This window comes from Zonotrichia leucophrys, chromosome 2 (assembly GCF_028769735.1).
Source record: "Zonotrichia leucophrys gambelii isolate GWCS_2022_RI chromosome 2, RI_Zleu_2.0, whole genome shotgun sequence".
Taxonomy (NCBI): Eukaryota; Metazoa; Chordata; class Aves; order Passeriformes; family Passerellidae; genus Zonotrichia; species Zonotrichia leucophrys.
The window spans coordinates 52,778,498-52,794,001 of record NC_088171.1 but is presented as its reverse complement, the minus strand read 5'-3'; the positions used below and the strand labels follow the sequence as shown (position 1 = coordinate 52,794,001).

Below are 15,504 nucleotides of genomic sequence, written 5' to 3'. Positions count from 1 at the left end.
CTTGACAGGACAGGGTTAATTTTTGCAGCAGCCAGGAGGGGCATGGCTAGGACATGGAGGTTATTCTGTACCCCCTCATGTATACATCCTTCCCCCAGGGACAGGGGGAAGGAGTTTCTTCTGGGGAGAAGGGGTTCTTTCTGGCTGAGCAATCATGACAGAGGGACCAGTGGGGTAATGCTGGTTCTGAGCAATTACGTGAGTATCCTTCACCTTTCTTGTACACTGTTACTAATGTTGCTGCTGTTACTGCTCCCTTCCTTATCTCACTGCTGCTTCTAGTAAATTGCTCTTATTTCAACCCATGATTTTACCCTCTTATGCCTCCAATTCTCCTCTCCAGCCTGCCACAGGGGAAGGGGGAAGGGAGTGAGTGAGTGGTTTGTCATTTAGAGAGTGTCAGTGGGAGTACTCAGTTGGGGAGTTCCTAAACCTTCAACAATGAGCAAGGGTCAAACACCCAGAGAGGGTCAAACACTGCTGGTGGTGGCAAGAGGTCCTTAAAGAGTTGGGCTAAATAACACAGAGGTGGACCTGTGATGGAAGCAAGAGATCTGATCTCAAAAAAAAAAAAAAAGGAGAACTGGACTTTTCAATTAAGGTCTGAGTTTGATCTAATGGGTTCACACCAACTTGGAAGTTGAGAGGTTACACATTACTCAAATTTTTGCCATATTTGCCAAAGTAAGCATTTTTTTAAAAATACAAATTTTAATATTTTAAAAAATATTAAAGTCTCTACAATGTCTGTGACTGTGGATTACCTGTCAGAAAATAAACCTAACACCCGGAGTTTTCCCATCCTGCTCCCTTGCCCCAAAATCTTGACTTCTAACCACCCCCATTCTCTGCTTCACCTCAAATAGGGTTAAAATGAGACCTCAGAATTATCTGAACATGGGAAATACAGATTAATATGTGATCTGGAGCTCAGGTTTGCTAAGATGAATCTGCTCTTACAGGTCCAGTGCAGGTTGCATTGTACATGGTGGAGTTTTGCACCAGGCACTCAGGGTGGCAGGGGAGGCACTTGGAGTCCTTTTCAAACTCTCTAGGCTCCCTGGAAAACAACAACAAACAAAGAGAAACAATTAAACCTCAGAAATAATAGCAAGTGATAAATTGTGGTCTTCCCTCCTTTTCCAGACTTTTCCATGTTAGATTGAGATGATGATGATACTGAGACAGGAGGAGAGACCCTCTTGGCTACACCAGTAGCACTTGCTCAGTGCAACCAGGAGGATGTAAGAGTAAGGGAAATTTGGTTGACAGTGAAACACATGGCACTCCAGATTGCACACTACAAATTAGTTTACTTTCCCTTTGAAGCTAATGTCACAGAATACTCACAATCATTTCTAGAGGCTTTTAAATGGTAGTGATGCAAAGAGATCAGCAAAAACAGTTCAAGTGATTCCAAGGCTACAAATAATAATTAGGAAAGTTAAACAGCAAGGCACTGATAATTAAATTCATGTCCTCTCTACAACACACAATGAATCATTAAAATATGAAAGTTGGGAACAGATGGTTTTAATAGCAATAAAGCTGTTCCACTTCAAGTAATGGTGTTATTAATTAAACTAAATCTACCCATCATTTGACACAAAATAATGCCCTGATCTGCCCTTCAGGTTATAATAGCTGCTAGAGGGAATTCACTCAACAAAAAAAGACAGCTGCTAAACTGCAAACCACTAGAGAAATACAAACATCAGAGGCATTAGCACCCTGACAAGTACTTGCTCAATACTCAGGAGCTTTAAAAGTCAGACTTTGTAATTTTGCTACTAGACATGCCTTTTCCACCTACATCACCTGTTGAATTGACACACAAGGCAGCAATATTTTTTCCATGTCCTGAGTGAGGCTGAGGCAACAATTTTGTCTGAAATTGCTGCTCTCAGTAATTTTCAGATGAAAGTTCATTATCCCTTCAACTTTGCAAACTGCAAGGGTGAGCTGCTCATCTGAGCAAATATAAGAGGAAAGAAATCTGCCAAGCAGTGAAGCCCTGGCTCTGGGGATGTCTGAGCTCCCAGAGATTCTAAATGGCCCTGGCTCTCACACAGTGTACTTGACATTACAGCCACAGATTGAGCTTTAAACTCCTCCAGATAGTCTCCTTGTGGGCTTAAGGGGATGTTTTCTTAGCAGTCACCATGTCAGGAGCAAACTCCTGACCAGTACTGAATGGGGAAGGAGAGGTACCTTAGCTAGGTATTGTGTTCACACAGCATCTCTGCAAGCTGGGGCAATCCCACGCAACCAGAGATCCATCTTCTTGCTTTCTTTCTAGCTACAACACATTCTAAAAACCAAAACCCCCACACCATCACCAAAACCTAAAGCACCCCTGAGACACCTTACCCTTGCAGGATGTTGCACTGCTTCACACATTCCTTCTGACGGTCAAAAAATCTGCAGGAGAAGCAGTGGAAGGGCCCTGGGCCCCAGCAGCCTACATCTGAGCACAGGGGGTCACAAACATGCTTGGCAGCAGCTGAGAGAGACAGAGGGACAAGAAAAGACATGAATGTCAAGGAGGTAAGAGAGAGGTCAAACTCTCCATTCTCACTCCAGCTGACCAACCCGCTTCCCCAGCCTGTTCCAAAGCAGATATGAATAGGCTCTGGTAGAGTGGAAGAGGAGTAATTGCTCTTCTCTAAATCCTAAAGCCTGAAATTGATTGATTTCTGGCCATTCAAAATAAGAATTATATCCTCTGTGACAGCTTAACAGATGTATAATAAAGTTAAGTCAGGCTGACGGAGCTGGGGATGTCCACCCTGGGGAAAAGACAGCTCTGGAGAAACATTATTGGGGCTTTTTTGTACTTGAAGGACACTTTTAACACCTTTTTAACAAGGCCTATAGTGACAGGAGACGGGGAAATGCTTTTAAACAGATAGATTTATGCATACAATGAAGACATAGTTACAATGGGTGGTGAGACACTGAGTTGCACAGGTAATTGGTGGATGCCTAATCCCTCAAAGTTCAGGGTCAGACTGGATGGGGCCCTGAGCAACCTGGTCTAGCGAGAGACATCACTGCCCACAGCACAGGGCCTACGTAACCTTTAAAGGTTCCTTCTCACCCAAACCATTCTGTATTTCTATGACAAATATCTAAAATATAGCAAATTCATCAGCTGCAAAAAGAAATAGATTTTGGCCCAGGGACCACTGCAGTCAATAGCAGTATAGTTGAACAACAGCTTCAACCTTGTTAAAAAAGGCCAGGTTTAGGAGTTAGCTTTTGTGTCCTTTAAGTGACGCGCCTTCACTATATTCATAGTAATGAAGAAGTTCCTGATTTGCTGGACACCACAAAGTCCACATTTTGGTGGGAAGGAAAAAAAATCCCACTTTTCCCTCACCACTTTCATTAAAGCAGTATCACTGATGAATTTTGTAGCCATAGGAACATGGAGAAAAAAGCCTTGCCTTTTCAATCATGAAAATGCAAGCTTACTTTTGAATTTCAGCATGAGCTTTGATGGTGAGCAGGAATGCAGCACTGACTTACCACACTCTTTTTTATCCCTATTCTGTAAAATCTTCGTTTTCTGGCTCTCAGTTGCAAACAGGCTGTACCAGTCCATGGTGTCAGCATAGCAGAGGTTCTTGTTCCTCATAATGGCAACATCTCCATCACTTATTTCCTTGAGGGAGCGCAGCCCTAGGGACTGTATTTTCAAGTTAACAACAGCAAGGGAATACTGGCCACTAAAATGGAGAGGGACAAATAGAAAAAACATGGAAGAAAGGTAATTAGTAAGCAGGAAGTACTCAGCATGTTTTTCTTCTAGTTGTCAAATGCATCCTGCTGTGTACCGCATTTTCTTCAAGCAAGGTTCTGCTCAGCCTTCTAAACTTAATGCCACATACATGCCATGCCTTTAATGTAACAACTGCAATGCTCACATCTGGTTTTGCAAGGGTTTTTTAAGCTAAAACTGTCAGGACACACATGTTCTGACAAGTAAATGAAGTGTAACAATGGTTGTAGGTAAAGCAGCTATTACTTTGTGCTTGTCCACCAAGCCACTCTTCCTTCTGGGGCAAGCCTAGGAGGGCACTTGGATGCATTGCTGATGTCTGCACTGCTTGGCAGCCTCCATCCACGACTGCCCAGCTACCTCAAATCCCAAAGTGTTCCTGGTCACATTATGACTTACCCCAGACTTTAAAGAGCATTTGCTGTCCTGCTTGTGCTTGCAGGATGGTGGGGGAAACCCTGGTCCTGAAAGCAGGCTGAGGGCAGCCCTCCATACACGGCACAGAGCTGAGGGTCTTCTCTCCCAGGGCACATTATCTATGCTACAGAGATGGTGCTCTACTCCTTGCAGGGTTTGCCCCATTTTGCATCAGTTTTGGGACACCTGAGTCTCACACTGCTTGCAACCTTGGTGTGCTCAGACAAGAGCAGCTGGAAACAGGGTTTCTCTTAGAGTGGCTGTGGCACATGATTTACTTACTGCTGCTTTGTTCTGCCTCGTATAATCTCCAGATTTTCGAAAGCGTAGAGATCAGTAGCATTCTCAGGCCAGGCTTGAATCAACAAAAATCCTGCAAGAGGTAAAGAAGATTAAAAAATAACCATAATGGAAATAAACTCACTATTAGTACTGGCAGCAGAACCTTCTCCTGTAGCAAATCCTGCACCAAGAGAAGGCACTTGTGCTTTCCCTGTGCTTATCTGAAGGACCATCTCAAAGTCTAACACGACATTTTAGGGAGCAAGGAGATATTTTTAAACCCTGTTTAATAAACAGTTTACTTCTTAGCCCACCATGAGGGCTTAGGAGTGCAACAGAGCGTGTTGGTGAGCTGCACATCCTGCCACACCGAGTCACCAGCAATGATAGCTCTTGCCAGCAGATACCCTGGCTGGGAGGCTGCAGGCTCTGGATCTGTGGGAGAAAGGCAGCACTCCATCCCGTTTTTCAGCTGACCTCAGGGAAGAGGGAAACTGAAAAGCAGGAACAGAGCAGAATAGCTACTTGTAGTGGATTTTTTGAGGCAAACAGAATTCCCCACTCAGCTGAGGTGTTTGGGAGGAAGGGGAGAATTTGGAAAATTGCAGGCTGCTGTATGAAGCTCTGCAGTTAGTCACTGCTACCCTGAAGGGAGCCACACAGGTGAGAGAGAAACAAAAGGAGAACTGGAGTCATGCCTGTAGACCCAGCCCCAATGTTACATTCATTGCATAATGGGCTGAACACAATTACTTTAATTGATACTTGGTGCAAGACGGTGGCTGAGTGCTCTGCTGGCTGCGTTGTGCTCATGGAGACACATTCACCCCAAGGAAGAGCTCATCAGGCTGGAGAGGGTGTCTCCATAAGGATGACGCAAGCCCCTGAGCACGCTTCCCTAAGGAGCTGCTGAAAGGTTTTCCACAAATAGAAACACACTTGGCTTTTTTTAGCTGGAGTGGCACGCCTCTGCATCACCACACGCTTCTTGGGTGGCTGAGGATCTCCACTGCTTTTACTCTTTTCTAGGGCTGACAGTTCAGCAGAAGGGATGATCTGGCCAAACCACACACCTTGGATGGAGGACCACTATGGGTTATGTGGGCGTAATCCTGGCAATGTGCTGCTGACCACCTTGGTTAAGAGTGACCCTTGTTAGCTCAGAGACAAGAAACACTTTGCATGCACTTCTCTTCATTTGCTTAAAAAATTTCCCTCCTCCCCATTTGTGTTTTTGGCAGTATCAGTCAAAAAACACCTCAGCTTAAATTCACTGCTAACCTGATATTTCTTTGACTGTTTTGAAGACATCCAATTTCTTGGGATCCAAAGGTAGGGTCTTTGTGAAGGCATCACTGAAACAAACAGAATGAGAAATTGGGAAAAGAACAGCTTAGCCTGGATTTCCCCTAGCTTTTTCCTTTCAGTTCTTGTTGGCCAGCAGGTAACTCACCCTAGAAATGCAACTGGGAGAATGCTGACATCCCCATTGATCTTGGTACAGTTTTTGAAGGAGTCGATATTTGTGGCATTTATGGAGAGTATCCCTTTAAGTTCACCTATTCCAATACCATTGCACACTGTTAAAGGAGAGATACAAAAGTTAGGGGGGCAAAAGTGCAGCCCAGTCACCTGGCAGGGTAGAAATGTGAAGGTGCTCCAAGTTCAGAAAGAATTCCCATATGGTCAAACCGATCACTCTGAGTTTCATAGGTCTTTTGCGTATTTTTGCTTTTCAGAAAGTGCCACAGGATAACTGCTTCCTGCTTGCCCAGCTGTGCAGCTCTGGTCTGAGCATCTCTGCACTCAGGCTGTGGCACATTCCCTGCTCTCTTTGCTCCATTTCCATTCCCCTTGATGAGACACAGGGAAGAACAAATGGAGGAGAACGCTGATGTGCAAGATACACATGCACACAACACACAATTTTATCTACTGTACTTGTGGTGTATCCCACCTGGAAAGCATGCTCCACAGTCATGCTTCCTGATCAAACCTCTTGTCACATCTCCAGACTATTACTGGACCTGCTTTATACTGAATTTGCACTTAACTAAGATCAGAACTCCCTACACTTTTCCTAGTAAGTTCTCTATCATCCCAAAGCCTCACTGGTTTAGTCCATGCTTTTTTTACCTTTGCTGCATAGCCCATCACACTTTTTACACTTCCGAACACCATTTTCTTCCACTTCGTAAGTGTCAGCGTTGCACGAGCGAACGCAGGAGCCATGGTCTGTCACCACGTAGTTGTCTGGAAAAAAAAGGGTACAAAGGTGGCTGAATTACAAGAGGGATGCTTTGAGGGCCAGACAAGCACTTCAAGACTTGTAAGAAAAAAGCGGTTTGAGCTTTTGGCACACTCAGGAAAGTACAGGCATTAACCATGATCATCACAAACATCATTTGAAGGTAGATGAACATACAGTGCTATCATCATTTTACAGGGAGGGGAATGGTCACAGAAGGATAAAACAACATTAAAGTCTTGATGGATTAAAAAATACAGAAATGGAACAGCAAGAAAGGAAAAGCAAGAATCTGTAGAGAAAACAAGGATCACAGGCCTTCAAATGGAGTGTTAAAATCAATTACTTTTTAAAAGTGTTAATTAAGAACCAGTTAAGAGTTAATAATACTCGGGTAACCCATAGCATTGATGCCATATAGCCATTGTTTTAATGGTTTTTAGAAGATGCTTTTCTCTTCAGTATTCAGTAAATTTTCAGAAGTCAAAATGCAAAGATTGAAAACCAGGCAAGGTGATGGATGCAGACTGTTTCAAGAGGCTCACTTTGTCATCTGTTCTCAGTTCCCACAGAAATTGAAGAGAACAATAGCTTTTTAACCTGACCACAACACAGAGGGATGACATAGCACCCTTCCCGCTTTTCTCCAACTCCCCACCTCCTCTGGGGCTGCAACCTGAAATGAACTTACGTGGACATTCCTTCACACAAGTGGCTCCAAAGCTGTATTTTCCTTCAGGGTTCACATCCATCTGGTAAGTGGTGGGGTTATACAGGACCAATGGGGGACACGTATCCTTGCACGTAGCATCATCCCGAAACTTGCGGCACGCCTGTCATGGAACAACAGCACCCATTAAACTGCCTTTTCCTTAAAAAGTGACAGTGATTTTACATCAGGTCTTCAAAACAGTCTGATGGCCTCTGCTGCTTCCCGCTTAGCTCTAATGCAAACCCCAAGCAGCTACACGGATCATCCCTCAGGCTTTGAGGTTGAAAGGTTGCTTCAGGCTGGGCAAAGGAGTTAGGTATTTTTTTTTAAAAAAAGAAACCATGAGCTTCTCTTTTTCTGAACAAGAAACCTTGGCTCTCTGGTGGGGAGCTGCTGGGATTCACGTGGGAACAGGAGCAAATCTGCATGCCTTAGACAGAAAAATTTTCCCTTACAAGCAGCAACCAGATCAAGACAAACTGTACTTTTCTTGGCCAGTTTTTAATAACCTAAATCAAATCAAGTCCTTTCCTGCCAATTACTGACTTTTCTGGCTAAATATTAAACTCAAGCCATTATATTTGGCTGCAGGTAATGAACAATTTAGCAAGCATTTATGAAGGGCAAGTTGGTTCTTCCAATCTAAATCTGCATTAAATTAGTAATGACTCCCTTTTTCCCTTTCTTCTCCCCTGGCTTTCCAGATGAGAAACAGTAACTGTGTGAGCCAGTAAGGGGATCATAGCCATCTTAAAAGAAAACCAGGAATAGAGGTAACAACAATAAAATCCAGGTTGGACAATTTCTGTGGTGATTACTGAGATGTCACTGAATTTTCAATGGAGTGTAGTGCAAACATGGGGAAGAGTTAAAACCACAGCATGCATCAAACCCCTGAAACTCTTGTGGAAAAGAAATGAGACCTTTATTCCCTAAAGAAGCTCCATTTGTTTCTTCTCTCTTCACTGCCCCAGGGCTCCCCAAATACAGTGCTTTTGTGGCAAGTCAAAAGCAGAAAGGGAAACCCGGATTTCATGCGTGAACTCCGGCGAAATGCAAAGAAATGAAGATCCATCACTTCTTTACTTCCCTTACAAGTTCTTGCTTTGGTAAACCAAGATTACTAGTGCTAAGGACCACAAGGCAAAGCTGTGCTGGCCCAGATAACTGCTGCACCATGGGGGCAGCTGTGGGCCTGTCCATGTGGGGAAGTTGCCCACAGCAAACACGGATGCTCTGCAACAACGCTGAGCTCACTGGGCATCAAAGGCACTAACACTGGTTTGGAACACACTAGAAAGGTCCATGGGCAGAGTCAGTAAACACCAGCCCAGGGTGCTGCAAAGGTCATGTCATCTTCCCTCCCAACAGCCACCCACGCAGGGAGGCCCTGGAGCACCCTCCAGGTCAGCATCTCTCAGGAGGCCTTCTGGGGCTGCAGAAGGCTAGAGGACATGCAGCTGAAAGCCCTGCTTGCTGTGTCAGGGACTGAGGCCATTGTGGTGGTGGTGCAGCGTCATTACCAGGCAGTCACTCTCCCGAGGCCCGGTGCAGCCCGCGGCGCACTGGTTGTGGCAGCAGTCGCTGGGCACCTTCCCCCTGCACCGACCGGAGCACTGCTGAGCACAGATGACTTTTGTTACTGAAAGATACAAGAAAAAATGGAAAACATCAGCTGTGCTTGCTATAATGAGATCAAGAAATATGGAGAAAAGGTCTGGTGCAGGTTCTGTGCTAGATTTTCCTCATGGGACGTTCTGTCCTCATTTAAGGCCAAAGTTTGGGAGGGGTGAGAGCAAGTGTGGGTGGTGGTAAGAAGGGGTCATGCTCAGCCTGTAATTATCTTGGCTCTTATGAGGTGCTAAGAACTCTGATCCCAGCCAGGAAATATGTCCTGCTTAGAAAGAACAACCCGCTTGCACCAATGCCTAGACCAAGTAAAACTGTGACAGAGTCATTGCATCTTATAGCTGGGCAACAGAGACATGGAGACATCTGTCTCCATTTCATTGAGAAAATTTACTATTATGGTGCTAAGTTTGGGAAAAACAATGTGACAGAATTGCCAGGACTATGCACTATAACTAAAAACTATACATTGTAGGTGTGGTGCTGTAAAACATCCCTTTAATGCACTAAAATATTTCCAAAATTTTCAGAGATAGGGGAGACTGACTCAGCAAGCAGATTTCATGCACATATTGAATTATTTTTCTTTAATGTTCAAATCCTTGGCCAAATTTTATCTTCATTACCAAACTCCCTCAGGGTTTGCACCAGTGCAACAACCCAAAGGAAAGAACTGGCCCTGGTCCAGCTTTTTGCAGAAAAGCAAAAACTGCCTGAAACATTTTGTTGAGAATTGGGAAAGCTTCTTCATTTGAATATCAAAGCAAAGAAAAGGATCATCAGAACAATTTTAAAAAGCCCCACAAATGAATGGCTAGCATGTTTTTGTACCAGAGACCCAAAATGAGATTGTTTGTTCTCTTTAAAAAAATAAAATTACTGATCCATGAAGCATGGCATAAGGTGCCAGAAGAACCTGATGGCTACTCTGCTTCATACAGCATCCTGAGCATTTCAGCTGTGCACTGTGCTAACTGTTATCAACTTCACAGTTGGCACAAATGAGTTACAATATTATCAGAAATTCCTGTAAGTCTGAAAACCATGGTTGTTAATTAACAGAAAATTATTTCAAAAAATAGCCAGCTACAGGGTACATAACAGTGATTTTTTTCAAAAACATATATTCTTTTTCCATTACACAGTTCTGTATCCAAAGTGCATTATTTTATTTTTTCTTGTAGGCCTATAAGCAAGGTTGAATATTTTCAAGGAAACAGATTATTTCCACAGTATGCATTAGTTTCTCTGATAGCAACTCCTCCATTTAACTAGAAACAGGGGAATAAAAGGCACATTGTTCTACATGGACAGCATTTTGATACAATTTTTTCATAAGAAATAGCAGGGGAATAAAGCACCTCATCACTTTGATAACTATTGACTAGAGTTTCCTGCTGGAAACATATATTATATCAAACATTTTTACTTCATATAGAGAATCCCACGCTCATTTCCAGAAGAAAGAGACATATCCCCCAAACTTTCCCACATATGGCAATGTGGGATACATTTTCAGTTGGCCAGAGTCTCAAATGCCTGAAGAGGTGAGCAAGAGCCCGCAAAAGATTTTGTTTCATGCACTCCTGATTGCAGTGGGGGTTTGTAAATGCTGGAAGCTCGCAGGGCTGAGACCTGAGGTTTCGCAAGGTCCTGGGACAGCTGTGCAGCCTCAGCTGCAGGAACCAGCCCAGGAAGGGCTTTGTATGCACAGCCACTATGCACCCTGAGAGCCAAACTGCAGAGCCAGCTGACAAAAACTGAAGCATGCCCTAAGTGAAGACAGGAAAGGTATACGCTCCTCCTTCATCAAGCTCTAACTCACACAAATGTGGCGTGATATTTGAAGACAAAAAACTTAGGATCAGGTGACTATTTGCAATGGAAAACTGAATGTAGGATGTTGCTTCCATTTGCATTATGTCTAGATCAGCCGTTTTTCCACTGAACTTTTCACAAAATAAGACCCAGTCTATTTGTCCACTTTTTAAAGAGAAAAAGAAAAAGCAGTGAAACAAATTGTCATGGTGTTCTTCCTCAACCTTTACTTTAGGAAAAATATACTGTTGCAAAATCCCAGGCACTTGTAAATGGATGTTTCTGATGCTCTCTTAGTATCAAGGAAGCATCCTACTTGCATAATTACAGTTAGTTTTTCAGTAGACAGAAATGTAGTATGTATGTTAGAGCACACAAGCTATTTCTTAACTGATCTACAGGCTTACATGTCTGGCAGTTTTGTTCACCAGGGCCCCAGCAATGGTCTTCTGTGCAGTTCTGATGGCATTTGGGACCTAAAACACAAGACAGAGTATAATATTCTGTAAACTAAGAAAATAACAATGTACCATGAACAACAGAAAACAATTACTTGAGATTTCCCTCCTGATAAACCAGGGTAGGAAGCACCTACATAACAGTGCTCAAAAAATTTGAGACCTGAATTTGTTATCCTTTGTTCACCTCTGCTTCCCTACGTGCAGTTCTCCACCTCCACACCTTTGAGCAAGCGAGCACAATACCCAGCCAGTCTAGCTTACGAAAGAGGAATATTTTTCCCAGGAACAGGAATCTCAGCTACTGCCCAGCTGGCTGGCCCTTCTGCTGGGGTTTTCATGCAATGGCAAGTCACCACTGGCTTGAAGTCAGGCATGTGCCAGCTGCTCACTCCAGGCCACATGTAAATCAGTGTTTCTGAACAAGGCAGTTCTAAAAAGAAAACAAATCCAACTGGATTCACAGGCAACTGCCAGCTACTCTGACCACAAAGTAATTTGACTTGTCTGCTTTGTGCCCTCCTCCCATCCTCTGCCAAAAATACTCCTTGTGCAGGACTATGCTGCAGACGCATGATTTATGGAGAGGTGGGCAGGATGGACAGACACCTTGCCTGACCTCGAGCATTCAGTGCTGGGTTCTTTCCCATTCTTCCCTCCTTGCTCTGTTCCTTTTTTCTCTTAATAACAAGCAAAGTCCCAGAGAAACAACTTATTTTAGAGTATGGCATCATTATTAAAGCCATAAAAGGCTGTCTTAGGAGATTAATGTGGAATTCACTAAATTTAAAAGACATTTCCTACTCGAGTGCTTCTTCCCACTAACAGCATGTGATTCTCCTTCCCCCCGTCAGCCATCAAATAGCTGAACAAATGCCAATACTTGTCCAAGAGTTGATTGATTTGGTGTGGGACCAAAGAACTTTATTTTTTTTAAGTTGAAAAGTTAAAGGTTAACATTTCTGTGGTGTTCAGAGCCAAACGCCTGTGCTGACATGTATAGTTTGCAACTCCTTGATTACGCCAGGGCTCCATAGAAAAATAACACAGAAGTTGGCTATTAGCTCAGGCAATTATGCAACTGGAAGAAGATAAAGAAAATATGTTTTCCTGCCAATTTATAGTGCCAGAAATGAAATGCTCAGAAATGAAAATAAACTCTCCTTTCTGTGAAATGACTGGGGATTTTACGAGGGACTCATAAGTCTGCAGGATTAGCTTGAGCCTGCTCTGAGCATATGCTGTACAAACTTTTTAAAATATCTCCTCATCTCCCTGTTGATATGAAGTGTCAGATTTATCTACCTGTTTATTAATACTTTTGCCAGGATAATCTGTGGAGCCCAAAACAGGAGAATTTTATGGCATTACGTGGGCCCTAGCTCTAAGAAAGCTTCAAGTAACTCCATGAAGCTCCCCATATGGTTTTTCTAGACCAGAGCCTTATGATGTAAACAGAAGATTGCTGGAAAGGAAATGAATGCACGTTTTTCTGAGCTGTCTTTCTGAGCTGAGCACATATGCAGAGTACTGTCTTAAATCAAGAGGAACATTCCCAAGAACTTTGTTGAGTTGTGAGTTAAGGACCTAACCATCATGAAAAATTCTGTCTTAGGCCAGTGGTGCAGAAAAGAAAGCATTTCTCTTGGAACAGAGCTGGGTGGCCTTTGTTAGGAATTGTTGGACCAGGAATCCACTGCATGAAAGATGGGATGTTCATTTTACTCTCTGAAATGGAGGGGGGAGCACAGCACTTTTCATAAGTTAATACTCACAAGAAGACAGGTTGCTTGCAAATTCAAGCACCGTGGGAGGTTTCTTGCTTGTGTCAATGATGTCATTCCAAAGAACAGTATCCATGTTGCACAGTTTGGGGTTGTTGCTGATTTTAACACCTCCATTGAGAATTTCTGTTAAACAAAAAAACAAAATTGCTAAGTGAAGCAAATTCCTATTTTGACCCAGAGACATCCCCAAAATGTCTCTGCTCTACAGAAAGAGAAATAAGTTACATCTTTCTCCACCTCAGTCACCTGATACTGACAGAAAGGAAAAATCAGGGCATCAGACTCCTGATGATGTAACTAACACCTGGATCAGACCAACAGGTTCTGCAGAGCCAGCTTTTCTTGGATGCCACAAAGATGGCACTATGTGTATTCTTCTGCCTGGTGCCACCTCTAGGGCCCACAGCAGTGAGCAGAGTAGGCACTGCTGGTGTGCCCAGCCAGAGACCATGTGAGACACACATAATACCAGTTCCCACAGGGATCTAACAGAAAATATCGATATGTATGCACTGGAATCAAATAATACAAATAACAAATGGATGCTTCTCTGCCAGTTTTGGGAGCAAAGATGAATCTTGATGAGTTTTCTTTGTCTTTTGCAGAAGACTGGCTAGCAGGAGAGCAATTAGAAAACTACATTCAGATCCTTGCTTCTAAAGCAGGTTTTGATGGCCTATGACTTTGAGAGGCAATCTCCAACAGATCTTGACACCAATAAGCTGACAGTTGGAGCTGGCTTTAGAGGTGCCTCCCCTCCTTGCCCGTGTCTCACCTGAAAGCCGCTTCATTGGCAGCTGCCGGAGTCCCTGGGTTTTATTCATGTGGTAGTTGGATAAAACAGCCAGGGCATAAGAGTTGTCATACAGCACATTGCCTCGGATGATCTGGAGGTTTTCCAGGGGAATGACATCCACCATGTTAAGGGCGATGAGCACGTAGCCTGCAACCTCCTGTATTGACTGAGAGAGCAACAGAATAACAAGGTGCTTAATCCATAGTACTCTTCAATAATGGCTTTCCTCCTCCCACTCCTCCAATGCACCATCTTTCAATTTTAAGGGATGAGAGACCACCTAATCTCATTAAAAATAAAATAAATCCAAGAATAAGAAGGGACTATGTGCAAAGCCTTGGTGTTTCCCTATATATCCCTATAGGTTTCCCTATACATACCTAAGCATGTATAAACTCACCCTTTCAGCAGCTACCAGGGGGTCATTCCAAAGGTCCAGCACACCCCTGGTTCTGTCCCCAAGTAAGGGTAAGTGGGGCTGACTAGGGCATGCAGGAGAAAAGGGCAAGCATGTATGAAATGGCAACTAAGTGTGATGCTTCCAATAAATACTTGTCTTCAGCACCTGGCAGCACTCAGATGCCACCTGATTCAGGCTTTTACATGGTCTCTTCTGTGCTCCTTCCCATACTCATCAAAGTGAGAGACTAGGCAACCTTCTCCTTCTTAAACAATTTATATCTTTACAGGAAAAAAATACAAGTGAGATACTGTTCCTGCATGTGGGTTTATTCCTGTCTTGCATTGTGAAACATGCATTTCTAACCCCTACAAAAATCACTGCAAGTGAAAATCCTTCAGGCTACTGAAGATATTTTCCTTTTCTGTGAAGACTACCAGTAAATTTTCAAGAGACTCATTATGTTCCTTGGAACCCTGAGCTCCCCAATCAGGTTGTGCTTGGGAAAGAAGAATGGCAATACCATCATATTTGTAACTCATATGTTCAAACCACAGATTTTTTGATCTTGCTTGTTACTTGCTGGTGGAGAACCTGCAGGTCCCCATGTCAGCCATGGCTCCTCCCCATCCCACGGCTGTGTTTAAACATCCATCCTCGGTTCACTCCCTCCTCAGCTTGCCTTAATTTGCCCATGAACTTGTGCACAAAACAAATGTTGAGATGGGAGTAGCCCATGTGTCAATCACAGGGTATTATCTTGAAGATCACTTCAAGAATCCATGTGGGAAGTTATTGCACAGAACTTGCCTGCCTGCTGAGGGTGTGAGCACTTCAGGCTGGAGAGGCACTCACCACTATGGCAGGGGAAGGGACTGCAGTTTGGAGGGCAGGGAAAAGGCCTCCACACTTCACAATCTGCCACTCGCTTTGTGCTTTGCTTCACCCAACAGCACCACAAAGCCTTTTGCTCTCTGAGAGTTGAGATAATAGGTAAGGATGTAATTCTAATTATAAATGAGAATAAACCCATCTGCATGGCACCCAGCACAATGCCTGAAAAGGTATTTCTCAAAGTACCTGGTTTCTTTAGTAGGGTTGAGTGCATCCTGCAGCCTACAGGTATACTTAACTAGCACCTTAACTAGCTATGTTTTTGGATCACCACTGGAA

The 15,504-nt window shown here is 43.5% G+C and overlaps 1 protein-coding gene across 2 annotated transcripts in view; it reads right to left on the bottom strand.

Annotated features, from left to right (window-relative positions):
- The window catches only part of EGFR (epidermal growth factor receptor), a 153,642-nt gene that overhangs the window by 30,413 nt on the left and 107,725 nt on the right, over positions 1–15,504 (bottom strand). For both annotated transcript variants that reach the window (XM_064704999.1, XM_064705000.1), the window contains exons 3-14: positions 13,911–14,097; positions 13,124–13,258; positions 11,298–11,366; positions 8,967–9,085; positions 7,423–7,564; positions 6,620–6,736; positions 5,937–6,063; positions 5,765–5,838; positions 4,484–4,574; positions 3,532–3,731; positions 2,371–2,503; positions 961–1,060 (exon numbers count right to left, since the gene is read on the bottom strand). In XM_064704999.1, the coding sequence (XP_064561069.1) occupies positions 961–1,060; positions 2,371–2,503; positions 3,532–3,731; positions 4,484–4,574; positions 5,765–5,838; positions 5,937–6,063; positions 6,620–6,736; positions 7,423–7,564; positions 8,967–9,085; positions 11,298–11,366; positions 13,124–13,258; positions 13,911–14,097 (1,494 nt within the window). The remainder of the gene's footprint in view (positions 1–960; positions 1,061–2,370; positions 2,504–3,531; positions 3,732–4,483; positions 4,575–5,764; positions 5,839–5,936; positions 6,064–6,619; positions 6,737–7,422; positions 7,565–8,966; positions 9,086–11,297; positions 11,367–13,123; positions 13,259–13,910; positions 14,098–15,504) is intronic.